At 42.0% G+C, this 23,250-nt stretch overlaps 1 protein-coding gene across 6 annotated transcripts in view; it reads left to right on the top strand.

The window, feature by feature from the left end:
* FGGY (FGGY carbohydrate kinase domain containing) overlaps positions 1 to 23,250 on the top strand; it is a 502,857-nt gene that overhangs the window by 72,661 nt on the left and 406,946 nt on the right. For 5 of the 6 annotated variants that reach the window (XR_011144409.1, XM_068963998.1, XM_068963999.1 and 2 more), the window contains exon 5: positions 5,352 to 5,440. Coding sequence is in view for 5 of the 6 variants with exons in the window: in XM_068963998.1 (XP_068820099.1) it covers positions 5,352 to 5,440 (89 nt within the window). In the remaining variant the exon portion in view is untranslated. Of the gene's footprint in view, positions 1 to 5,351; positions 5,441 to 7,507; positions 7,634 to 23,250 lie in introns of those variants that run through there. The other variant, XM_068964002.1, reaches the window with a different exon arrangement.

Genomic DNA, 23,250 nt, shown 5'->3' with positions numbered 1-23,250 from the left:
CATGTTTTTTGCATTTTTTTTTTTTTTAATAAGAATGACATTAAGGATTAAAATTTTTTCCTGAAACATCTCTCCTCTCTGGGCTATCAGCCTGTGCCCTACTTCTCAGTCCTAAACATAGAGTGAGGGTAAGTTTTTTCTTTGCAGAATGTCCTTGTGCTGGAAAACAACATGAGTATTGGAGGTGATCCAGCAGGATCCTTTACTGGGAGAGGAAGTAGGAAGCTCTGTTCCTCCCTTTCATTCAGTGTACACAACAGGAAGCCCAGATAAAATCCCTCTGCAAGTCATAACAAAATACTTCATGATCCCTTTTTAACTGGTCACCCCTACTTTCCACGCTGTTCCTGGACCCTGGCATCTCCCGACATACATTGCAACATCTGCTTCATTTTATCCCAAAGTTCCCTTGGCATCTAGAAGCCAGGAGAGGCCTCACTGCCTCCCTGGACCTGGCAGTGAGAAGGAAAGGGCGAAAGCTTCATCTCTAGGCCCCAGGCTGGTGGGATGGTTGCTGCCTGGCCTTGAACCTTGGGTTTACTACTCCACCTCCAGCCTCTGCTGAGACCCAAAGCTGTGTGTGCTTTGAGTGGTAGTCTCCTCCCAAGAAAGGCTGTGGTTTTAATGAAGTAATAGATGATTTTTATCTTTTTTTAAAGAGTTGTTCTCTTTGGTGGCTTTCAAGCCTGAGGGATTGCTTAGCTCAAAGGATTGCTATTGGAATGCAAAAGCCTTGATTGCCAAGTCACACACCCCAGTAACCGCTGATTTCTTCTTTTTTCTTGAAAAGACTACTTTTCGTAAGTTGCTTGGTAACTGTAGGAGAGACTTAACTCCTTCAGCACAGAGACCTCCTAGTTTGAGCTGGATTCAATGCCCAGATTATGAGATGCGTCTAAAGTTGTCTTTTGATAGGGACCTGCTCTGTGTTTACTCCAGCCCACGTACCATTTGTGTTTTATGAGGGTTTTGAGGTATATAGAAGTTAAGTGATTTGTCCAGGATTGAAAGTGAAATCTTTGAAATTTAGTGTTGTTCATTTTGCTGTTGTTGTTCAGTTACTGGATCACGTCTGACTCTGTGACCCAGTGAACTACAGCACGCCAGGCTTCCCCGTCCTTCACTATCTCCTGGAGTTAGCTCAAACTCATGTCCATTGAGTCAGTGATGCCATCCAACCGTCTCATTCTCTGTCACTCCCTTCTCCTCCTGCCATCAGTCTTTCCCAGCATCTGGGCCTTAGTTGGCTCTTCTCATCAGTTGGCTGAATTATTGGAACTTCAGCATCAGTCCTTCCAATAAATATTCAGGGTTGATTTCCTTTAGGATTGACTGGTTTGATCTCCTTGCTGTCCAAGGGACTCCCAAGAGTCTTCTCAAGCATCAGCTTTCTTTATGGTCCAAAATCCCTACATGACTACTGGAAAAACCATAGCTTTGACTATACAGACCTTTGTCAGCAATAGCTTCTATCATGATGCTTTCAAAAGGCCAAAACCTACAGCTCTGATAGATCAGGTAGCTTCAGGGTGGTGACTGTGGCCTGGTAGAAAAAAGGAACCCTCACTTTAGAGCAGGTTTGGGCCAAGTCTTGTCTGACTTTGGGCAAAGTATTATCACCTGAACCTCAGTTTCTGTATCCTTGACATGTGGACTACTGTGTATCACCTACAACCTCTGAACCATCCTGAGAATCCAATGAGACAAGGCACTGTCTTGAGACGCCGGCACTGTTGTAAGCTGTGGAAGAATCTAAGAGCACAGTCACTGTGTCTGATGCAGGCCCAGTGGTTCCAAAGGTAGAATTAATTCAGTAAGATTGAGGCCCAGGGCTGGGACTCTGCTGACTGGGGAGGGGCAGGGATGGAGAGATTTTCTCATAGAACTGGATTAAAAATCCATCCACAGGGGGTAATAGGCCCTTGGCCAGTCTGGCATGTAATGACTAAACACTTGTGAATCATGGAGCCCAACCTAAGAGCACCATGGGAGCCTGCTAAGCAGTGTCAATGTCTCCCAGTAAGGGATCGGGCTTTTGGAGCATCCCTTTCATCCAGGCACACGCTTGCCCCCTCTCCTTTTCTGGCTGAGTTGCAGACTCTGCCTTTGTGGAGAAGACAGGGAGTACCTACTGCTGTCTCCTCTCCCAAGAAGGGAGGCATTCTTAAGGATACTCCACACTCCTAATATTATACCATTTCTGATGTGTCATTCTGTGGAGAGTTTGAGCTGGGATCTCTGACTTTGCCTGGTGATACTGGCATGGTCTCAAGAGAAGATGACCCACCAGGCTGCCTTGCCCCTCCTGCCCCTGAAGTGTCTCTTTCTGGCCAGAGGCCTGAAGTTCTCTCTGAGATGTACTGCCTGGGTTCCATTGTGCACAGCAGCCTGTGTGCCTGGCTACAGGCTGAAAGCTGCGATTCTTCAGGTCTATAATGACTGTACACTAGACCTAACAGAAGCAGTTGTTTTCCCGGTTGAGGAAGACTGCTTGGCTTAGGCTGGTAGCACTGATTGTTGCTGCAGCAGTTTTCGTGGTTTTTTTCTGATTGGCCTTGAATTTCTGGAGTCTTTAGAAGGAGGCTGCCATTTCTCCCTGAGAATTGATCACTGAAACCACAGAGCATGTGGAAAGCAATGTGGGGGACTACCCAGAAGACATACTCGTAATTTGACTCATCATTTCAAAGGCTACCATTTCCTGACTGTGATCTATTAGTGTACAAAGGTACTGCTAGTTCAGAACTACATTTGATCTATTTAGTTAATTTTAAGTATTACTTTTTTTAACATTAAGATACATAGTTGTTCAAAGTTTAGCCCTTTCTATGTGTAAAGTGAAAATGTGTCCAACTCTGTGTGACCCCATGGGCTGTAGCCTGCCAGGCTCTTCTGTCCATGGACTTCTTCAGGCAAGAATACTGGAATGGGTAGCCATTCCCTTCTCCAGGGGATCTTCCTGACCCAGGCGTTGAAGCCAGGTCTCTTGCATTGCAGCCAGATTCTTCTGCCTGAGCCACCAGGGAAGACCCTTCTGCATGTAAGCGCTCACCCAAATGCTTAGGAATTTAAAACAACCAGCAGTAACAGAAAATGGGCTTAGTACTGCCTTTTACATCTGAGCCCTTTTGATGTTAGTGTTGTTTTAATGGGACGCTGTTCTGGGTTAATGCTCATTTTCTCTGCTGTGAGTAAGTGTCTGTGTTCTGAAAGTTGTGATGGGAAAGGAGAAAATAGGAAGAACTCATAGCAGTTGAGGGCAGTGTAGATGAAGGCCAGTGGTATGTCTGTAAAATACATATAACAGCACTTGGGAGTTTTGTATGCTACACGGTGCTTCCCTGGTGGCTCAGCAGTAAAGAATCTGCCTTACAATGCAGAAGATATGGGTTTGATCCCTGGTTCAGGAAGATCCTCTGGAGCAGGAAATGGCAACCCACTCCAGTGGTCTTATCTGGAAAATCCCATGGACAGAGAAGCCTGGCAGGCTGCAGTCTATGGGGTCGCAAAGAGTTGGACACAACTTAGCAACTAAACCAAAAGCGATGGAGATAACACACGTGAAAACCCTTTGTAAACTCTGAAGTGCCCCTCACCTGAGAAAGTTTGAAAGGTGAAAATGAGCAGTTTGCTTGTTCTGCTGCTGCTGCTAAGTTGCATCAGTCATGTCTGACTCTGTGTGACCCCATAGACGGCAGCCCACCAGGCTCCCTCCTCCCTGAGAGTCTCCAGGCAAGAACACTGGAGCGCGTTGCCATTTCCTTCTCCAATGCATGAAAGTGAAAAGTGAAAGTGAAGTTGCTCAGTCGTGTCTGACTCTTAGCGACCCCATGGACTGCAGTCCACCAGGCTCCTCTGTCCATGGGATTTTCCAGGCAAGAGTACTGGAGTGGGGTGCCACTGCCTTCTCCTTAGTTGTTCAACCCGTATCTATTGAGTGTCTGCTGTACCTCACCCGCTAGCCGATACTGGAATATGTCTCTCTTGGAGTTTCTGCCTTGTTGCCTCTGGGTTCCGAAAGATACCCTTGAGCTTTTGGTGCATTCAGTTTTGTTGTAGCCTCTTGGGGAGGGAATAAGTGAAACCAGGACACGGAGAGTTGCCTGGATGGTAGGAAACCTTTCTTGCTGCCACTTGTCTGCATTGCTCTTTTCTTTATGAAGTCCTACTTCTCCAGGTCCTTGGCAAAAAATGGCCACTTCACAGTTTCCAGCTTTATCTCACCTCCCGTTTCACTCGAAGGCAGAAGTTAAATGACTCTAATTGGATCCTGATTCTAAATTCCTGGGAGAAGGAATCAAATTGGCCCCACCAGGTCACATGTCTGTCCCTTGTCCAGTTAAGCGTGTTGTCTTCTACCCTTGGAGGAGACTCCAGACTGGGGCTGGAGTCATGTGATTTCCACCTCACAGCCAAGGGTCCAGTCCTGTGTAGAGGAGGAGAGAAGGCAATCGTGGGATATTACAGGACATGAAGCTGGAAAGGTCCTTGGCCTCATGGAGCTTACGGTCTAGCAGGAGAGGACATTATACAGATACTTGTGAGGTGATAGGGGTTGTGTGACAGCCAGATGCCCCCCCCCCCACCCCCGCCGCAAGATCGTGGATGGCCTCCCTAGGGAAGGGTGGATCTGTGGATCTGGTTAACCAAAAGGGGCAGGGCAGTGTGGACCCTGGGAGGGAACAGGGTGGTAAGTGAGGAAGGAGAGTTCCAGACACAGGTGGCAGACAAAAGAAAAAGCCCAGTGGTAAGGAAAAAAAAAAAAATCTGGCCAGATTGGCAATGTGGAAGAAACTGGAAGCAACAGATATTTTTAAAAGGTATAAGGATAGGTTGATTCAGTACCATTCTGTCCGGCTTAGATTGGAAGTTCGTTGTGGACAAGGGGCGATCATTCCTGTTGTTTTTGGAACCTGTTAGCGTGGGGAGACGTTTTCATGGCAGGACACATCACATTTCATCAGGAAGTTTCCTCGTGTGATTTTTCTCCCCAGTTCCCAGCTGTTCAGCTTTGAAGTCTTTTTATATGTCTTGAAATGTATCCCCTTGCCCTTCACTAGAAAGATGGATTGCGTACCGTTGCAAAGTGTACTTCTTCCCACTCCAGGTTGGCAAAGAGGAATAAAAGGGAAATTATAGTCATTTTTGGAAGGATCAATAATTGCCAGTTTTTCTTTCTTGTGTACTGCTTGTATACTCCCCTCCCCACCACCACTTCCCAGCCCCTGCACAGATGTTTTCTTGGGCATTGTTGGCTATGCTTTTGTTTTGAAAATTTTGAAACATTATTGAGAGGAGAGGAGGAGAAAAAATAGCCCGTAATTGATTCTAATATATATTTAATTTGGCAGAACTTGCGAGAGACTTGCTGGGATAAGGCGGGACATTTCTTTGATCTCCCAGACTTCTTATCGTGGAAGGCAACAGGTGTCACAGCACGGTATGTTAATTACAAGTTGGATTTTATTTGTGTTCATCCATTCTTGGGTGTCTGTATATATATTGCTTTCTTAACTCGCTTTGACTGGATGTACTGTTTGGACATCTGCATGTGATTTTGCATACTTGAAACATCTTGAATCCATCTTCCACCTCCACTGCACATGCCCAAACACCATTGTTTTTATGAGGCCTGGAATGTGTGTATCCAAGGTGAAGACCATTCATTAAAATTGGACACATTTAAGGGAGATGTGAATAGTCTGTTGTGAAATGTGACTATTTTTCCAAAGCCACTTTTTTACATGATGAAGAAAAGAAACATTTTAGGCCCCTAAAATTAAGGCAAGAGATACATTTTTTTAAGGAAGCTGATTTTAACTTTGACTAGATTGGTGTTAATGAAGCTATTTTGCTTTTTGTATCAATGTACCTGAATCATCCCAGAGGATAAAGGTATGTATGTTGAAATCAATAGTATATCTCAATAAATTTTGAATGTTATACATAAGTCATGTGCTATCTGGCACACACCTTACAATTAAAAAAAAATACTCAGTGTGTTGCAGCTGCTGCAGTAAACAGAGTGGATGTGTGCACGGATGTGCATATATTTGGACAGATAGGACATGAACTCTCAAAGCATGCAAACCTGTTGTCATCTTGACCTCAAATTTCAGGGGATGCACAAGGGCAGGAGTCTTCTTATCTTGGAAATGACTCATAATTGCATATAAGAAAGATCATTTCCCAGAGGACAGATAAACCTGCTTCAGTGTATGTATTTAGGTGTATCTTAAATTCCTCTCTTTTAAATCTTCTCCATTTTCCTTTTTATTTAACTAATGAGAAGCTGGGACGGGGAGTTTCATTTCCCTGTGCTCTTATCCGTTTGTCTCATTAGGTATGATGTGGAGTTTCCTAGTGGAGAGTTGATGGGAGTATAGTAGTTCATTCAGCAGCAGGGCCTTCCAGAAAGTAGAAGATATTTCTCACAAGCACTTTATTCATTTTGTTGATTGTTTTCCCCTCCTCTTCATGAAATGCTAGAGTAGAGGGGATTCACATGCATATAAAAATGGCCTTGGCAAACCTCAGGTACCCACCTTTCTCTGGGGAGAGGGCTCTGGAGGAGTGGTCTGAACTTGACCCCAGAATGTGCACTTAGTCACCGTCATCTTGTTACCATCAGTGAGGAGGGGGGTTTGGGTGAATGTCTCCTCTGGACCTTCCTCTTTTGTTGTGATATTGATTGTCCACAGTTATTTCAGGAAGGACCTTTCTCTAGTTTTTTTCCCCCTATTTTTGTGCAGTAGTGAAGGAAGTGTTTTGATTAATTTACCCAAATCGACCTAGAAGTCAAAGCAGTGCTAATAGGGTGGGTATCAGCAACAATCCGTTAGCCTGCAAGCCTTGAGGACTTAAAGGCGGAACTAAAGATGGCAGAGGACCTCAGTTTTCCTTTTCTTTCCTTGGGTGGTAATCAGTCCAGTATAGTGATGTCTTCCTGGGTTTTGTTGTTGTTATTGTTTTATTTAAGCTTTTTCATTTTGTATTGGAGTATAGCTGATTAATAATGTTGTGATAGTTTCAGGTGTATAACGGAGTGACTCAGCCATACATATACATGTATCCATTTTCTCCCAAACTCCCCTGCCATCCAGGCTACCACATGCCATTGAGCAGAATTTTCTCTGCTGTACACTAGGTCCTTGTTGATTATTTTAACTGTCAATTCCAAGCTCCCTAACTATCCCTTGTTTTTGTTTCTGATGGTGTTAGATTGTCCACACCCCCATTTCCAAGCATCTGATGTCGTGTTAAGACACCAGGAAGCTTGCTTTTGAAATTCGATCTGGCTCAGATAGATGTAAATGCTGTGGCATGCATACATGCTGTGGAGTTACAGTGTAACTTATCCTCAGTTCTGCCGCACAAGAGTTTGGTGACCTTGGGCGTGGCCTTCCCTTGTTTGTATCTCTCTTCCCTTATCTATAAAATGTACCTTGCGAGCCTATTGGCAAAGTCCTGTTAAAATAGTTCTTTCCAAACTACCCTGCTTATGGGAATCAGCTGGATCATTCAAAGCCCACATCTCCAGGACTTCCAGTTTTAAACCTGCTGAATCAGAATCTCCATGGGATACCTGAGAATATGTGTGATTAACAAGGGCCCCAGGTGGTTATATGGTCAGGTAAGTTGGGACAACAGTGCCTAGCGTACATGGAAGTAATATGTGATGGTAAATTGGTTCATTCCTGTGAGGGATTAGAAGTGTTTTAAAGAGTCAAATTAATTTGGTGAATTTAAAAATGGACAACTTCTGGTTGGCTTATCAGAACATGCTTGGGGGCTTCTGTTGCCCACCCGTGACGATCTGAAACCCTGAGGATGCAGAAAGATTAGTGCTCAGAAATGACTTACTGACTAGTCCAGTCATTCCTGCCATTTTTTTCTTGACTGAGACACTCATGACTCATTCTACTTAGTATGAATTTGCAGACCCCTCCCCTGGCCTTTGCCAGTACTTGCCAGCACCTTCAGAGGCCCCTCTTCCAGCTTCCCTCTCCTGAAAAGCTGAGCCGTGGACCTTGGACCCTAGGCATCACATTCCTCTTGTTAAGACAGTTGCCCTCTCCCTGGCACATGTCTATCTTATATCTGTCTTTACTATTGTTTCTTCAAACTCTTCTTTCTTTCTTTGCTATTTCAAGTTGCATGAGCAGGGTGAAACAGGAAACCACTGAGCTTTCTCAATTATAAACATAATTGGGGGAATGACAGTACTTACTCCATGGAGTTGTTGTATGGACTGACTGAATGAGGTGACAGAAAAACTTCTGACACAGCGCTGGGAAAGTTTTTGAAAGAATTAGCAATTTTATTTAGTTTTCTTTATCGATTTTGGCGGGGAATCTTTGCATTAAGTTTCTGGCTTAGCAGAAAGAGGGGACCCCTTGTAGTCAGGGGACCTGGGTTCAGTGTCTCTGCCACGTACTGTCTGTGAGAAACTGGAGGAAATTACTACTAATCCCCCCAACTCAAATTCAGGTCCTCATCTGGACATCCGATCAGAGTCAGAGGTACTGTGGCTAAAATGTGTAGCACGTAGGATTTAAAGAACTCACAGTTCTTGTAATGAAAATTCCCCATTGTCTGTCCATCTTCTAGAATAAGGAAGATGAGGATCTGTGTTTGAATATACCAATGCCAAACAAACTTTGGGCAGTGGAAAATGAACTTGGCACCCTCTGTGCCAATGAAAGTGTCAGATTTGGTGTTTATCTGGCTCTTATTGTGATTGTTTTGGGAGCTTTTGGGTAATTGGGTGCCAAAAAGGCTAGAGGGTGTTTTTTTTTTTTCTTTTATTTTTTATTATTCTAGTGGAGTCATAGCTAAAAAGTGATCAGATTTCACCTTGTCTTAAGCCTTCAGACTTGTTTTTGGCAGTGACTGTGTAAGAAGTCTTCTTCTTCCTCCTCTTATCTGTTTTTCTCTCTTCTCGTTTGCCCTTCACCCTTTATTTATTGATCTTATCCTCCAAAATATGGCAGCTACTCTTGTTTATCTGGGTCACTGAGAAAATCATCACTTTGGCCTTTGGTTAATTTGTAATTCAGTTCCAGTCTTTTCAGCATTGTTGTTCGGGTTGCTAAGTTGTGTCTCTTTTGCGACCCCATGGTCTGTAGCCTACCAGGCTCCTCTGTGCATGGAATTTTCTAATTCGAATACTGGATAGGTTGCCATTCACTTCTCCAGGGGATCGTCCCAACCCAGGTATCAAACCTGTGTCTCCTGCGCCTCCTGCATTGGCAAGTGGCTTCTTCACCACTGAGCCACCAGGGAAGCCCATTCTTTTCATTATATCAATGAAAATAATTATCGCTATTTCTATTAATAGTAATTTATATAACACAAGGGAAGACTCTACACACAGACATCACCAGATGATCAACACCAAAATCAGATTGATTATATTCTTTGCAGCCAAAGATGGAGCAGTGCTATACAGTCAGCACAAACAAGACCAGGAGCTGACTGTGGCTCAGATCATGAACTCCTTATTGCCAAATTCAGACTGAAATTGAAGAAAGTAGGGAAAACCACTAGACCATTCAGGTATGACCTAAATCAGATCTCTTATGATTATACAGTGGAAGTGAGAAATAGATTTAAGGGATTGGATCTCATAGAGTGCCTGATGAACTATGGAATGAGGTTTGTGACGTTGTACAGGAGACAGGGATCAAGACCATCCCCATGGAAAAGAAATGCGAAAAAGCAAAATGGCTGTCTGGGGAGGCCTTACAAACAGCTGTGAAAAGAAGAGAAGCAAAAAGCAAAGGAGAAAAGGAAAGATACAAGCATCTGAATGCAGAGTTCCAAAGAATAGCAAGAGATAAGAAAGCCTTCCTCGGCAATCAATGCAAAGAAATGGGAAAGACTAGAAATCTCTTCGAGAAAGTTAGAGATACCAAAGGAACATTTCATGCAAAGATGGGCTCGATATAGGACAGAAATGTTATGGACCTAAGAGAAGCCAAAGATATTAAGAAGAGGTAGCAAGAATACACAGAAAGAAGAACTTTACAAAAAAAGATCTTCACGACCCAGATAATCACGATGGTGTGATCACTCACCTAGAGTCAGACATCCTGGAATGTGAAGTCAAGTGGGCCTTAGAAAGCATCACTACGAACAAAGCTAGTGGAGGTGATGGAATTCCACTTGAGCTGTTTCAAATCCTAAATGATGATGCTGTGAAAGTGCTGCACTCAATATGCCAGCAAATTTGGAAAACTCAGCAGTGGCCACAAGACTGGAAAAGGTCAGTTTTCATTCCAATCCCAAAAAAAGGCAAGGCCAAAGAATGCTCAAACTACCGCACAATTGCACTCATCTCACATGCTAGTAAAGTAATGCTCAAAATTCTCCAAGCCAGGCTTCAGTAATATGTGAACCGAGAACTTCCAGATGTTCAAGCTGGTTTTAGAAAAGGCAGAGGAACCAGAGATCAAATTGCCAATATCTGCTGGATCATCAAAAGAGCAAGAGAGTTTCATAAAAACATCTATTTCTGCTTTATTGACTATGCCAAAGCCTTTGACTGTGTGGATCACAATAAACTGTGGAAAATTCTGGAAGAGATGGCAATACCAGACCACCTGACCTGCCTCTTGAGAAACCTATATGCAGGTCAGGAAGCAACAGTTAGAGCTGGACATGGAACAACAGACTGGTTCCAAAAAGGAAAAGGAGTATGTCAAGGCTGTATATTGTCACCCTACTTATTTAACTTATATGCAGAGTACATCATGAGAATCGCTTGGCTGGAAGAATCACAAGCTGGAATCAAGATTGCTGGGAGAAATATCAATAACCTCAGATATGCAGATGACACCACCCTTATGGCAGAAAGTGAAGAGGAACTAAAAAGCCTCTTGATGAAAGTGAAAGAGGAGAATGAAAAAGTTGGCTTAAAACTCAACATTCGGAAAACTAAGATCATGGCATCTGGTCCCATCACTTCATGGGAAATAGATGGAGAAAGAGTGGAAACAGGATCAGACTTTATTTTCCTGGGCTCCAAAATCACTGCAGATGGTGACTGCAGCCATGAAATTAAAAGATGCTTACTCCTTGGAAGGAAAGTTATGACCAACCTAGATGGCATATTAAAAAGCAGAGACATTACTTTGCCGACTAAGGTCCGTCTAGTCAAGGCTATGGTTTTTCCAGTGGTCATATATGGATGTGAGAGTTGAACTGTGAAAAAAGCTAAGCACCGAAGAATGATGTTTTTGAACTGTGGTTTTGGAGAAGACTCTTGAGAGTCCCTTGGACTGCAAGGATATCCAAGTAGTCCATTCTAAAGGAGATCAGTCGTGGGTGTTCACTGGAAGTACTGATGCTAAAGCTGAAACTCCAGTGCTTTGGCCACCTCATGCGAAGAGTTTACTCATTGGAAAAGGCGCTGATGCTAGGACAGATTAGGGGCAGGAGGAGAAGGGGACGACCGAGGATGAGATGGCTGGATGGCATCACTGACTCGATGAACGTGAGTTTGGGGGAACTCTGGGAGATGGTGATGCACAGGGAGGCCTGGCATGCTGTGTTCATGGGGTTGCAGAGTTGGACACGACTTAGGGACTGAACTGAAGTGACTGAATTTATATAGTCATCATCATCATTTACTGAGTGGATTCTCTGTATCTGAGCTAATATTTTAACAAGTGTGAACCCCATTAGTCTTCCTAAACATCAGGTAGAACAGGTTATGGTGTCACCATTTTACCATTCAAGAACTGAAGCTCCATGTTTTAGTAATTTGACACATCATAGTCTTTAGTACAGAGAAGGCACTGGCGACCGACACCAGTCCTCTTGCCTGGAAACTCCCATGGATGGAGGAGCCTGGTGGGCTGCAGTCCATGCGGTCGTTAAGAGTCGGACACGACTGAGCGACTTCACTTTCACTTTTCACTTTCATGCATTGGAGAAGGAAATGTCAACCCACTCCAGTGTTCTTGCCTGGAGAATCCCAGGGACAGAGGAGCCTGGTGGGCCTCCATTTTTGGGGTTACATAGAGTCGGTTGCTACTGAAGTGACTTAGCAGCAGCAGCAGCAGCCTTTAGTGGCTAATAGTCCAGCATTTTGGTAACATGAGAAATGGGAAGTCAGAAATTTGTATAATAAAATTTTGTGTAATCAGACAAAACCATATATACATATAAATATCCCTAATGAGATTTGAAGTGACTAGTAATAGAAGATGAAAACAGTGATAAAGATGTGAAAAATGGAATGAAATCACAATGGAGTGAAATATTAATAGACCAGAAAAACATCTATTTCTGCCTTATTGACTATGCCAAAGCCTTTGACTGTGTGGATCACAATAAACTGTGGAAAATTCTGAAAGAGATGAAAATACCAGACCACCTAACCTGCCTCTTGAGAAATCTGTATGCATGGTCAGGAAGCAACAGTTAGAACTGGACATGGAACAACAGACTGGTTCCAAAAAGGAAAAGGAGTATGTCAAGGCTGTATATTGTCACCCTGCTTATTTAACTTCTATGCAGAGTACATCATGAGAAACGCTGGACTGGAAGAAACACAAGCTGGAATCAAGATTGCTGGGAGAAATATCAATAACCCCAGATATGCAGATGACACCACTCTTATAGCAGAAAGTGAAAGTGAGAGAAAAGTGAAGTCACTCAATCGTGTCCGACTCTTAGAGACCCTGTGGACTGTAGCCCACCAGGCTCCTCCATCCATGGGATTTTCCAGGCAAGAATACTGGAGTGGGTTGCCATTTCCTTCTCCAGAGGATCTTCCTGATCCAGGGGTTAAACCCAAGTCTCCTGCATTGCAGGCAAACGCTTTAACCTCTGAGCCACCAGGGAAGCCCAAGAGGAGCTAAAAAGCCTCTTGATGAAAGTAAAAGAGAAGAGCGAAAAAGTTGACTTAAAGCTCAACATTCAGAAAACGAAGATCATGGCATCTGGTCCCATCACTTCATGGGAAATAGATGGGGAAACAGTAGAAACAGGGTCAGACTTTATTTTTTTTTTTGAGCTCCAAAATCACTGCAGATGGTGATTGCAGCCATGAAATTAAAAGATGCTTACTCCTTGGAAGAAAAGTTATGACCAACCTCAATAGTATATTCAAAAGCAGAGATATTACTTTGCCGACTAAGGTCCATCTAGTCAAGGCTATGGTTTTCCCAGTGGTCATGTATGGATGTGAGAGTTGGACTGTGAAGAAGGCCGAGCGCCGAAGAATGATGCTTTTGAACTGTGGTGTTGGAGAAGACTCTTGAGAGTCCCTTGGACTGCAAGTAGATCCAACCAGTCTATTCTGAAGGAGATCAACCCTGGAATTTCTTTGGAAGGACTGATGCTAAAGCTGAAGCTCCAGTACTTTGGCCACCTCATGAGAAGAGTTGACTCATTGGAAAAGACTCTGATGCTGGGAGGGATTGGGGGCAGGAGGAGAAGGGGACGACAGAGGATGAGATGGCTGGATGGCATCACGGACTCAATGGACGTGAGTCTGAGTGAACTCTGGGAGATGGTGATGAACAGGGAGGCCTGGCTTGCTGCGATTCATGGGGTCGCAAAGAGTCAGACACGACTGAGCGACTGAACTGAACATAAAGTTAAGAATGTCATAAGAACTATATGGTTCTTCTTAATTACCAACAGATATGTTTGCAAACTTCTTAGTCACCAAAGAAAAATTGAGAATATAATCAAGATGAACTGAGTGAACTGATGAGAACCCAGCTGCTGTTCAGGAGTAGAGCTGCTTCTAACACTGGGATCTGAGAGAAGTTCCTCCTGGATTATCAGGGATTAGAAATACTTATATACTGTCTAAAAGTATGTCCTTTTAAATCCGATTATAATTTTAAGTAGGCTTTATGTTAAACTAATTCTAGATTTACAGGAAATTTGTGAAGATAGTATGAGGGTTCCGATATACTTGACACCCAGTTTCCCTTATTATTAACATCGTATGTTAGTGTGATACATTCATAAACAGTTGATGAACCAGTGTTGCCATATTATTATTAACTAAATTCTGTACCTAGTCATATGTTTTAGCTTTTACCTAATGGGCTTTCTTCTTTTAATTCCAAGATCCGATTTTGGATACCACATACATGTAATCATATCTCCTTAATCTCTTCGTGACTTTGACAATTTCTCCACTTTCTCTGTTTTTGATGCCCTTGATGGTTTCCAAGAGTGGTTATATATAATATAGCATGTCCCTCTACTGTAATTTGTTTGATGTTTATCTCCTGATGAGACATGAGTAGTATGTTTTTGGAAGACTACAGTGCCATTTTCTGTTGAGTACTGTTATTATCATATCCTGTCATGTCATATCATATATCATATCACATCATATATCAAGGGTACGTACTGTTAGTATGATATCAGTGTTGATGTTGACCTTGATCTTGTGGTGAGGTATCGTTTGCCAGGTTTCTCCAATGTAAAGTTACTCCTTTCCTCTTCCTATCTTGTACTTTTTGGAAAGAAATCACCATTCACAGTTCACAGCAAGGAGTAGAAAGGAATTATGCTCAATTTTCTTAAGGATAGAGCTATCTACATAAATTACTTTGAATTTTCATAGGAGATTTATCCTCAATTCATTTGTTTTCATTGCTTAGGACTAAAAGAAATGATGACCAGGTTCCTTATGCACAAGAGACTGTTTGGTTAGTTTGCTTTAGAAGTTATATGTTAGAATTTCTGAGACTTTTCTATGGCATGTGGGAAACCAGGACTAAGCTTCTAGAATCTCAGGTTTATTTTTCCTTACATTTTGTATATGTTATAATTACTTCTCTCCCCTCTCAGTTCAGTTCAGATCAGTCGCTCAGTCATGTCCGACTCTTGCCTACTACAATGTAAAATTCTGTGAAGGTTGTCGGTAAATATTTTCTACTTTAAGAGATGAATTTATGTTCTTTAGAACTGTAATCTTTCTAAAATTGCATTTATTGTCTGGATTTGCATGGTTCTCTATGTTTGGGGTTGAGGGATATTAAATATTGTTATTTTCCTTATGGTTATTTGCTAATCTGTTAGGAGAAGATTCTGGCAGGTTATTGATCCACATCTATAGTCATTTTCCAACTATAATCTCCAAGATTTCAAAAATTTAGTAAAATTATTTAGACTGTTATTACTGTTTCATTTATTAAATTATAAATCTGCCTTGCACAATTTATTTTACTCATTATTGTATTTTCCATATCAATAGATATTATCTGAAAACATGTTTTTGATACCTGTTTAATATTCTATCCTATATCTATATGATATGTCTCTGTCAATATTTAACCTTAAAATGATTGCTTATTTTAATGTGTATTTATATTATTAAATGTATTTATTTTTCATATATTTATTAACTACTTATTCTATTAAGTTATGCCAATTAACATCAATAACTTAGTATTATAAGTATCAATTACCTATTTATGTCAACTACTAATATTAATATTGGATTTCAGTGTTTTCTTAAATATTGTTGAACATTCTTTTTTTTGTTTGTTTGTTTTAGTATTTCCCCAAGGTATTATTTTTGAAACAAATTTAAAGCTACAGAAAAGTTGAGAGAATGATATATGGAACACCATATCTTTACAATAAACTACATTCACCAGTTAATGTTTTTGTTACATTGTGCTCAAAAGTGCTCTGACATGCAAATATGTGTTTATTTTGCTAAGCCATTTATAAATGAATTCCAAATACCATATTTTTCTTCATAAATTCTGCGTGTGGTCCCCAAGAGTACTGTCCTCCTATCTAAACACAGTGCTGTTAATCACACTTAGGACAATTAGCATTAATCCTCACTATTTTGGGCCTTCCAGGTGGTGCTAGTGGTAAAGAACCTGCCTGCCAATGCTTCCCTAATGGCTCAGATGGTAATGAATCTGCCTGCAATGAAGGGGACCAGGGTTCCATCCCTGGGTTAGGAAGATCCCCTGGAGTAGGAAATGGCAACCCACTCTAGTAATCTTGCCTGGAGGATTCCTTACAGAGGAGCCTAGCAGGCTATAGTCCGTGGGGTCACAAGAGTCGGACACAACTGAGTGACTAACACTAACAGACTCACTATGTGCATTCCCAACAGGTACCCTTTGGTTGGGGCTTTTCTGGTGGCTCAGACAGTAAAGAATCTGCCTGTAATGTGGGAGACCCTGGTTTAATCTCCCAGTAGGGAAGATCCCCTGTAGAAGGGAATGGCAACCTACTCTCATTTCTTGTCTGGAGAATTCCATGGACAGAGGACCCTGGTGGGCTACAGTCCTTAGAGTCGTAAAGAGTCAGACATGATGGAGTAACTTACATGCACATACCTATTGGTTAAGTGTTCAAAGTACCACTCACCTTTCCTTACCGTTGGGGTTCTGACTGATAGAGACTACATAAAGAGCATATTAGCTAAATGAACAATGAACACCTACCTCGTAATTTTAGAAAATACTCATTAACTTCTAATATGTAGAGCTTCTAGTATACTGGATGGATAAAGCAACTCGGAAGTGAGGCTAAAGCAGCAACCACATATGCAGGTGTATGTGTACTTATATGGAGGAAGGCTGGCCTGGTATGCCAACCAATTGCCATCAAGTCAAGTAACTGAGTCAGCAACATGAATGCAGATGCTGCTCAGGTGTGCTTTCTTGAAGCCAAGGCACCCTGGTTGCACCTGGTCATAGACAGCAACGTTGTGGGCTCCATGTTATCTAAGAATGGCATCTTTAACGCAGTGACCCCTTAAAACATGGCTTAATATATTCCAGTATCACAACAGTCAGATGCATTTCCCTTACCCTCTTGGAGAAAATTAAGTTGGGGGCTGGGGTGCAAAGTCAGCTCTGCTTCTTCTGGTGTTGCTCTCAGTGTGGAGAGCCAGTGGGTAGCCATCGCATGCTCCCCAGGGTCCAAGACAGCAGTGTGGGAGGAAGGAGGGAGAGACTTCTATGATAATAGCTGCCTCTGGTGACGTGCCTGCTGTCCACATCCCTTCCTTAGTACTTCATGTCCTGATCAGCTCTCTCATTGCATATCTAAGATAAGATTTGATTAAAAAAAAACTGTATTGTGAAATACTGTACAAGTCACCCATTTATATAGGCCAGTGCTTTTGATAGATTATTTTATGAGTTATAATAGCTAAATATTTACAGCATACAATATACCATTTAAGCCATTTTAAGTATACAGTTCAATAGCATTAATTACATTCATGGTGTTGAACAGCTGTTACCACTATCTCCAGAACTTGTTACTCAAATACAAATTCTAACCATTAAGTAACAGCTCCCAGTTCATTCCTTCCCTCTCTCCTTGTTAATGTCCAACCTACTTTCTGTCTTTATGAATTTGCCTATTATAGAAATCTCATGTAAGTAGGATTTTCTATGTCTGGCTTATCAATAATGCTTTCAGTATTCATCCATGTTGTAATGTATAAGAATTTCCTTCCTTTTTATGGCTGAATGATATTCCATTATATACATGCACTGCATTTTGCTTTTCCATTAATCTGTTGGTGGACCCTTGATGGATAATTGGGTCGTTTCTTCCTTTTGGCTATAATGAATAATGCTACCAGGAATATTGGTATATATTTTTGAGTCTCTTCTTTCAGTTCCTTTTGGTATTTAACTAGGAGTTTAATTGCTGGGTCACATGGCAATCCCTTGTTTAGCTTTCTGAGGACCCACTGAACTTTTCCATAGCAATTGCATCATTCAGTATTCCTACCAGCAACGTATAAGGATTCTGATTTCTCTACATCTTCACCAACATTTGTTTTTGTGTTTTTTTTAATTATAGCTACTCTCATAAATGCGAAATGGATTCTCATTGTTGTTAATGACTTGATTTTTTTTTTTTTTGGTTAGCAATATATTGAATTAAAGGAAAACTTATTGGATTTAGGTCATTTTAGAGGTAACATTTTTTTGGCCATAACTTGGTTGAAACTTAACAAGGATTGTAGAGGTAGTATCATAAAATTAAAGAATTCTGGGGAAAATATCATTTATTTCTGATACGATTGATGCAAAAACTCCTTGATTTGCATTGTTTTATGGTTGTGTTCTCAGAACAACAGTATAAAACATTTCTTCTAGGTTCTATGAAAAATTATTCAGCCATCCTTTTGTATCAGCTTATTTTTCAGTATCTTTATAATAGTGCAGAGAAATGGCCTGTAAATATTAGATTTCCTTTATCCTTATTTTTTTGGGAAAAAAAAGAGTTCTCTCACTCTTACAGAGGAAACATGATCCTTATCTCTTCACTGATGAGTAATAGAAATAATAGAAAGTTTAAAATCACAGTGGTTTGAACACATAAGTGTTCATTCTCTTCTGTAAATATATCCAGATGTATAGTCTTGGGCTACTTTGAAAGTCCCATGAAATCATCAAGGACACTAACTGTTTTGGCATTTTTACTTCACTATTTTTGGGCCTGACTTCTGTCCTCAAAGACATCTCATGACTTTGAGACCTCAAAATGGCTGCTGGAGTAGAGACTTTTAAGCCCACATTTCATGTATCAGGAAGAAAGAAGGTTCAGTTCAGTTCAGTTCAGTTCAATCACTCAGTCATGTCCAACTCTTTGCGACCCCATGAATTGCAGCATGCCAGGCCTCCCTGTCCATCACCAACTCCTGGAATTCACTCAGATTCATGTACATTGAGTTGGTGATGCCATCCAGCCATCTCATCCTCGGTCGTCCCCTTCTCCTCCTGCCCCCAACCCCTCCCATCTTCAGAGTCTTTTCCAATGAGTCAACTCTTTGCATGAGGTGGCCAAAGTACTGGAGTTTCAGCTTTAGCATCATTCCTTCCGAAGAACACCCAGGATTGATCTCTTTTAGAATGGACTGGTTGGATCTCTTTGCAGTCCAAAGGACTCTCAAGAGTCTTCTCCAACACCACAGTTCAAAAGCATCAATTCTTCGGTGCTCAGCTTTCTTCACAGTCCAACTCTCACTTCCATACATGACCACAGGAAAAACCATAGCCTTGACTAGGCAGACCTTTGTTGCCAAAGTAATGTCTCTGCTTTTGAATATCCCATCTAGGTTGGTCATAACTTTCCTTCCAAGGAGAAAGCATCTTTTAATTTCATGGCTGCAGTCACTATCTGCAGTGATTTTGGAGCCCCCCAAAATAAAGTCTGACCCTGTTTTTACTGTTTCCCCATCTATTTCCCATGAAGTGATGGGACCAGATGCCATGATCTTAGTTTTCTGAATGTTGAGCTTTAAGCCAACTTTTTCACTCTCCTCTTTCACTTTCATCAAGAGGCTTTTTAGTTCCTCTTCACTTTCTGCCATAAGGGTGGTGTCATCTGCATATCTGAGGTTATTGATATTTCTCCCAGAAATCTTGGTTCCAGCTTGTGCTTCTTCTAGCCCAGAGTTTCTCATGATGTACTCTGCATATAAGTTAAATAAGGCGGCTGATAATACATAGCCTTGATGTACTCCTTTTCCTCTTTGGAACCGGTCTGTTGTTCCATGTCCAGTTCTAACTGTTGCTTCCTGACTTGCATATAGGTTTCTCAAGAGACAGGTCAGGTGATCTGGTATTGCCATCTCTTTCAGAATTTTCCACAGTTTATTGTGATCCACACAGTCAAAGTCTTTGGCATAGTCAACAAAGCAGAAATCGATGTTTTTCTGGAACTCCCTTACTTTTTCGATGATCCAGCGGATGTTGGCAATTTGATCTCTGGTTCCTTTGCCTTTTCTAAAACCAGCTTGAACATCTGGAAGTTCACGGTTCACGCATTGCTGAAAGAAGGTTGGAGGTGCATAAAAAGGATGTACACACCTGAGTCAGCCTTTTTAAAGAGCGTTCTTTGAAGATCTGCATAATACTTTTGCTTGCATATCATTGGTTTATGCTCGCATGCAGCTAGACTGGAGCCAGATAAAGTTGAATGCCTTGTGACAAGTGAAATTGTTTCTCTTACTACTAAAGAAAGAGGGAGAATTAATGCTGAGCAAGTAAAAAGATAATCACAAATTGTAATTTCTGCATAAATATTAATTGATATCCCAGATTCTGATTTATAAGCCTTCTATGATAGTGACAGAGAGAAGGGTCAGCATGGTAGAGGTCATAGAGGAGGTGATATAAGTCTGAAACAACCTTAGCTTACAATTTCCTTCATCTGTCCATTCATTCACTTATTTTTTTTGTATATATTAATAGACCACCTAAGAGGCCTTCTCTGTCTTGTCTAACAGTAGTAGGTAGGTACACATTTATTTAAACTGTACAAATTCATGTAAAGGCTGGAGCCAAATACTCCTTAGCTCTAAGTTTTGCTCTGCCATTGATCAGCTGGATGAACTTGGATAAGTTATGTAATTCTTCTTAGTCCCAGGTTCCCTTTTTGGTTGGTGCTGCTGCTGCTGCTGCTAAGTCATTTCAGTCGTGTCCGACTCCGTGTGACCCCATAGACGGCAGCCCACCAGGCTCCTCCGTCCACAGAACTCTCCAGGCAAGAATACTGGAGTGGGTTGCCAGCTCCTTCTCCTTTTTTGGTTAAAGAGGGACAAAAACTTCATGGCTTGTTTTAGGGAGAAAATGGAGCACTGTGGTGAAACCTGTACAGAAAGTGCACACAAGTTTCTACTTTCATTTTTCTTTCTCTTTAGTCTTTATTTTTGGTTTTAACTTTTCAGGTGAAGCTAAATTTAGTTAAACAGCTTCCAGGTGGGGTGTGGACAATGGGCCATTTAGAAACAATAATCTGTTGGGCAGCCTGTCTCCCCCCATTTGCAGCTTTTGTCTAGCCTTCCTATGGATGTGATCCAGGTGCCGTGAGTCAGGGAGTGTGAGAGCATCACCAAAGCTCTAGGAGCTATTGTGGGTGTGAAAAAATGAGCAGATGCCAGGAAACCACAGGCTGTCAGTGTTCAGAGGCTGCAAGTCCAGGGAGGGCAGGAGAGAATTGAATATACCCAGGCTTGTTGGAGCGGGAGGGGAATGCAGTGTTCCTATCATTGCTTCTCATCCACACCTACCAAAAGCATCAGAATTGAGATACAGACCCCCAGAGCCTGGGAGTCCTGCTGCTGCCTGCAGTATTTCTTAACTATGGGGTCAGTGACAGTCCTTCTTTATCTACTATGTTGAGTGAAATCCTGGGGAAGGATTTCTTCTTTCATTTGTCATCAGTAAAGCAAATCTCTGTAGAAAAGGTTAAGGGTCCCTACCTTTGTCCTTTGGGACAAAGGAGGTAAAAATATGTGACCTTGGGTGGTTATGATGTTCACCCTTCATTAAGAACCACTAATTTGAATTTACTTAGTTTCCATAACTTAAAAAAATAATAACAGCCAGTTTTTATTGAATACTTGCTGTGTGTCTAGATATCAAGGCACTGGTATCAGGTCTTTAAAAAAAAAAAAAAATATATATATATATATATATATATGTTTGTATGTATGGGGAGTGGGGGCTTCCCAGGTGGTGCTAGGGATAAAGAATCCACCTGCCAATGCAGGAGACATAAGAGACATGGGTTTGATCCCTGGGTCTGAAAAATCCTGTGGAGAAGGGCATGGTAACACACCCCAGTATTCTTGCCTGGAGAATCCCATGGACAGAGGGACCTGGCAGGCTACGGTCCATAGGTTTGCAAAGAGTCAGGCACGACTGAAGTGACGTATATATGTTGAAGTACAGTTGATTTACAATGTTCTTTCAGTTTCAGGTGTATACCACAGTGATTCAGACATATATATATATTCCCTTAGGTTATTACAGAATATTGAGTACAGTTCTTTGTACTGTACAGTAGGTTTTTGTTGGCTATCTATTTTCTGTATAGTAGTGTGTATATGTTAATCCCATATTTTATGGGATTAATAAATCCCATAAAAATCCTCTAATTTGTCCTTCTCCTTCCCCTTTCTCCTTTGGTAACCCTAAGTTTGTTTTCTATGTCTGTAGGTCTATTTCTGTTTTGTCAATAATTTCATTTGTATCTTTTTTCAGTGAAATTCCACATATAAGTGATATCATATGATATTTGTCTTTTTCTGTCTGGCTTATTTCACTTAGTATGATAATCTCTGGGTCTGTGTTGCTGCAAATGGCAGTATTTCATTCTTTCTTTGGCTGAGTAATAGTCCATCACACTCACACCCCTACACACACACACCCACACACACACACACACACACACCCACCCCTACACACACACACACGCACCCTATACACACACACCCCTATACACACACACACACCCCCCACACACCCACACACTCCTACACATACACACCCCTACACACACACACACACACCTCTACACACACACACCTCTACACACACACACACCTCTACACACATACCCCTACACACACACCCCTACACACACACACCCATACACACACACATACACACACCCCTACACATACACACCCCTACACACACACATACACACACCCCTACACACACACATACACACACCCCTACACATACACACCCCTACACACACACATACACACACCCCTACACATACACACCCCTACACACACACATACACACACCCCTACACATACACAGCCCTACATACACACCCCCCTACATACACACACACCCCTACACACACCCCACACCCCCCTACACACACACCCACACACCCCCTACACACACATCCCTACACACCCACACACCCCCTACACACACACACCCCTACACACCCACATCCCCCGTACACACACACCCACCCCTACACATACACACCCCTACACACATCCACACACACCCACACACCCCTATACACATACACACACACACACACCCCTACACATACCCCTACACACACACACACACACCCCTATACACACACACACATCCACACACCCCCTACACACACACACCCCTACACACACACACACACACACCCCTACACACACCCACACCCCTACACACACCCACACCCACACCCACACCCACACCCACACCCACACCCACACAGCCCTAGATGTGAGTGCTTACACCTGGAAGATAATGGCCAGTATCACTGTAAGTTTCCTAAATGCTCTGTAGCATTTCCTTTACTTAACAGTCTTCTCTGAGACCTAGTATCACTTTTAGAATACAGCAATCTTGGGATGGGATACCTCATTTAAAAACAGTATGATGGTATGTGCTGTGCTATGCTTAGTCGCTCAGTCATGTCCAACTCTTTGGGACCCCATGGACTGTAGCCTGCCAGGCTTCT

The sequence above is a fragment of the Capricornis sumatraensis genome, chromosome 2 (assembly GCF_032405125.1).
Source record: "Capricornis sumatraensis isolate serow.1 chromosome 2, serow.2, whole genome shotgun sequence".
In the NCBI taxonomy this organism is placed as follows: Eukaryota; Metazoa; Chordata; class Mammalia; order Artiodactyla; family Bovidae; genus Capricornis; species Capricornis sumatraensis.
The sequence above is the reverse complement of the archived record's forward strand: the minus strand, read 5'-3'. Positions and strand labels throughout refer to the sequence as shown.